The following is a 3653-nucleotide window of genomic DNA, read 5'->3' on the forward strand; positions in this document are numbered from 1 at the left end:
GTGAGCAAATCACATGGAGGCTTTTTTGCACGTTATGATGGCATAGACACCGCCCCCCTCATCGCTTTTGCACGTTATAAACCTACCCCTTGCTTCCCGTTACCACCACAACTTTGTATATCGCTTTTTTATCTTTTTTTTTCTTCTAAAAACATCCGTGGCCGTTCGGTCTAAAGGTATAGTCATTTGTGTAAAAAGTATGGTTTGATCCCAATTCCCAAAAGGGGTTGGTTTATATAAGATTATTATGTGTGCACATACTTTCAATGCATAAATTAACACAAAGAAAAATATGATAAATAATTTCATAATTACTCACACAATATTTTCAATTCATATATTAACACTTTAAAACTTCTGAAAAAGTACAAAGGAAACTTAGCTAAACTTTATCAAATTTTCCAAGAATATCCTATTATCTTAACCCCTAAGAATTCAAATCTCAGTAGACACAAACAATATAACCAACACGTGTCATGTCAGGTCAGACTTCAGAGTTCAGGGTTGCTGGAAGAATAACTTGTAACATAATAAAAAAAATGAATTATTCAACGAATATTAAACCTCTCTTCACATATTGTAAACAAGAAAACGGCAAATCAAGAACATTCTCAACAACCAAAGATTTCGACACAAGACTATTCAAAACCACATCACGCGTACAATCCTTAAAACTCTTAGTAACCACAAGAGACGCATTACAAACCCATGGAACATGAACCGTAAACGCCACACCAACACCATCACCATCTACCACCATCTTCTTATACGCCTTACACACTTGAGACACATACTTACCCTTCGGAATCACCGATTCCGATTCCGATACCTCCACCATATCAACATCGGAATGAAGATTCACCACGCAAGTCCCGTGCTTAGGGTGAAGCCGTTCCCCTAGGGTTTTGAGAAATACGGAATCCGGGTCCCACAATTTATGCGGGAATATGTCGTCGCCGTCGTAGGCGTCTATGAAGATCACGTCATAAATGTTGGTGGTGTTTGTGATGAAGTGTTCGGCGTCGGAATGGAATAGGAGTAGCCGCTCGTGAGTTCCTTTCCAGAGTATTTCGTCTGTAAGAGTTGGTTTTGAGTGTGTGCGGGCCCCGGATTGGTTCATGGTGGAGTAGGATGGAAAGCCCATTGCTTGGGTTGATGCGGATATGACTACGGGGTCGATTTCTACTATGTGGATTGTGGCTCCTGAAAAAAAAAATTATATATGGAATTGATATGTCGGAATGGAATTAGGGTTTCCTTTGTTTGGTTTATAAAATTGTCAAAGAATTGCTCTTTATTAATTTTTTGTAAATTGTCGTTTGTTTTAGACATACATATAAAACAAGTAAAATGAACTTACGAGGCGTACAAGAAGGGCAAAATGGACATTTCACATGGGCTAAACGCTAAAAAAGAAACGGCAGCAACTTAAAGGACGAAAAGGATTAAAGAAACTTTTTAGGGACAAAAAATATTAAAGGATTCTTTGTGAGGACGATATCGGTAGCTTTCAATAAAGCAAGGGACAAAAAGTGTAACTTATCTCTAAACTACAGATATTTATAAAAGTATTTTTAAATTAATTGTTCGAGAAACATTTCTAAAACTAGTTTAAAGCTAAACATTATTATTCAATAATACAGAAATTTCAAACAAATTAAATATAATTACTTAAAGCCTATCAAGACTAAAAAATGTTATTATTTTTGCAAATATGGAATTTTTTTTAGAATATAAGTATTGTTTTACAGAAAATATAATCAAAGTCAACTTCTCCAAATTTTGAAATTTACTTACTTGACCATTTAGAATAAGTTATAATCAAGATAAACTTATTTACATGTGCACAAGTCCCAACTACCATCTATAAAATTTGTCTATAAGCTTTTTGTGCATATAATTCATATAGGAAGAGTATTTAAGTCATTTACACAAATGAGGGAAAATTGGAATTGAATTCCATGACTTTATGAATGAAAAGTTGAATTTCTGAATGCCAATGGAGTTCAATTCCATACTCATTTGCAACCAAACACCGGAATGGAATTGATTAGTATAATAATCTAACCTGGAATTTTGTAAGCCAAGAATAATGGTAAGCTTCCACCACCATGACCAATGCATAAAATCTTCATATTATTCTTTCCATTTACAACACTTTCCAAATCATAATTACATGAGAGAGAAGCCAATCCAGCAGATACCATACTCTTTAGATCTGAACAAATACATAAAGATTAAAGGAAAATTTACAAATATGACCATAGAAAGTTAGAATGTGTTATCAAACAAGTTTTTTTTTTTTTTCATTCCACTGGAAAGAAAAAGAACCATTCCATTCCTTCCCCAACCCAATCATACCAAACACTACCTAAGGAAAAAGATTCGCATGAATTAAAAGGTAGTTTTGATTTTGAAGAAACTTACATGGAACAGCTAAACAATGTGGCTCCTGCCTTAAGAAGATAGATCCAGGATCTTGTTGATTATAAGCAGCCATTACTTTAACTGTGCTTTGTCGAGTATCATCATTAAACCGAAGGGTGCGCCATTGATACCCAAGAATTTTGAAAGATGCTTTCTGTTCACCTCTTGGATGCAACTCTGCATACCTTTGTGAAAGCCAAGTTTCAGTTTTGTGCCAGTTTCTTTCATACTGTATCAAATTAGAGCAAATGAATGATTTGAGCAAAAGAATTAGACACCACTATAACACATGACTAGACATTTTAATGGGTGAATTGCATTGAAAACACAGTGTATTTGGATAATAAATTAACAATAGATGTTGGTTTGGTAGCAAACAATACTGAAATCACTTTATTAGCAATACTTGATGTGAAGCTTAATGTCCATATCATTTTCTGCTCAAAGGGGGTCAAATTTGGAGTTTAAAAGTAAGCATTGAAATCCGAAATCAAAAGTAGCTCATTTTGGGGGGATCAGAGTAAACATAACTCTAAGCAGGGGTGATATTCACTAACTGATTCATTTAACGGCTTCATAGCTATGATCAGATGTAATATGGCGCTTATAGTATGAAAAGAGAGTGAGAATATACTGGTCTGGAAGAATGAGAAGCTACGACAGAAACGACACCGTTTCCCTTGTCGGAAACAGAGCGGAAGACAGTGTTTTCGTCGGAATCGCCGTTGCCCCACCATTCCGATGCATAAAACCAATCGCCTTCGTCTACAATACGACGCGGATTTGTGGTAATCAGCCTCCGAAGGTGGCTTGATGCTAAGGACAGTCTACTTCTTTTCAAAATCACCATCATGCATCCCACACCATTGGCTACAGTCTAGTAACCGGTGGAATTTAGGGCAAATGATAAACCCTAAAACCCCGACGAAGGTGGCGATCCTTTGAAATCATGGCACGAGAGGGGTAGTTTAGTGTGGTTAAAACATTTTAAGGTACATTTTCTACTATTTTTTGTCCGGTTAAAACCTAAAGATTCAATATTCAATTCCGTACGGATAATGACTTGAAAAGGTAAGGAACTTTCAATTTTGTTCACATTTAGTCACTAAATTTTTTTCGTTATTTATTCACCACTAAACTATTGAAATTGTTCACATTTTATCCTTATGGCCGGTCGGTTGTTATCGGTCGTAAGGGTAAAATGTGAACAGTTTCAATAGTTCAGT

The 3653-nt window shown here is 35.6% G+C and overlaps 1 protein-coding gene across 1 annotated transcript; it reads right to left on the bottom strand.

Moving 5' to 3' along the window:
* Positions 1-520: 520 nt before the first annotated feature.
* LOC145086601 (S-adenosyl-L-methionine-dependent methyltransferases superfamily protein) lies at positions 521-3397 on the bottom strand. Its single transcript, XM_079024417.1, has 4 exons — positions 3062-3397; positions 2428-2656; positions 2069-2218; positions 521-1203 (listed from the first exon to the last, which is right to left on the bottom strand). Exons 1-4 carry the CDS (start codon positions 3278-3280, stop codon positions 545-547), a joined length of 1257 nt encoding a protein of 418 aa, XP_078880543.1. The 5' UTR covers positions 3281-3397; the 3' UTR covers positions 521-544.
* Between the last annotated feature and the right edge of the window lie 256 nt (positions 3398-3653).

Source organism: Lactuca serriola, chromosome 2 (genome assembly GCF_051521515.1).
Source record: "Lactuca serriola cultivar US96UC23 chromosome 2, Lser_US96UC23_V15, whole genome shotgun sequence".
Classification (NCBI taxonomy): Eukaryota; Viridiplantae; Streptophyta; class Magnoliopsida; order Asterales; family Asteraceae; genus Lactuca; species Lactuca serriola.

Bases quoted from the DNA above. Each gene is read 5' to 3' on its own strand.
- LOC145086601 (XM_079024417.1), bottom strand. From the start codon at position 3,280: ATGATGGTGATTTTGAAAAGAAGTAGACTGTCCTTAGCATCAAGCCAC. The intron at 2,657-3,061 runs GTATATTCTCAC...AATTTGATACAG, and splicing joins CTTCTCATTCTTCCAGACCA to TATGAAAGAAACTGGCACAA. The intron at 1,204-2,068 runs GTTAGATTATTA...TTTTTTTTTCAG, and splicing joins CTTGGCTTACAAAATTCCAG to GAGCCACAATCCACATAGTA.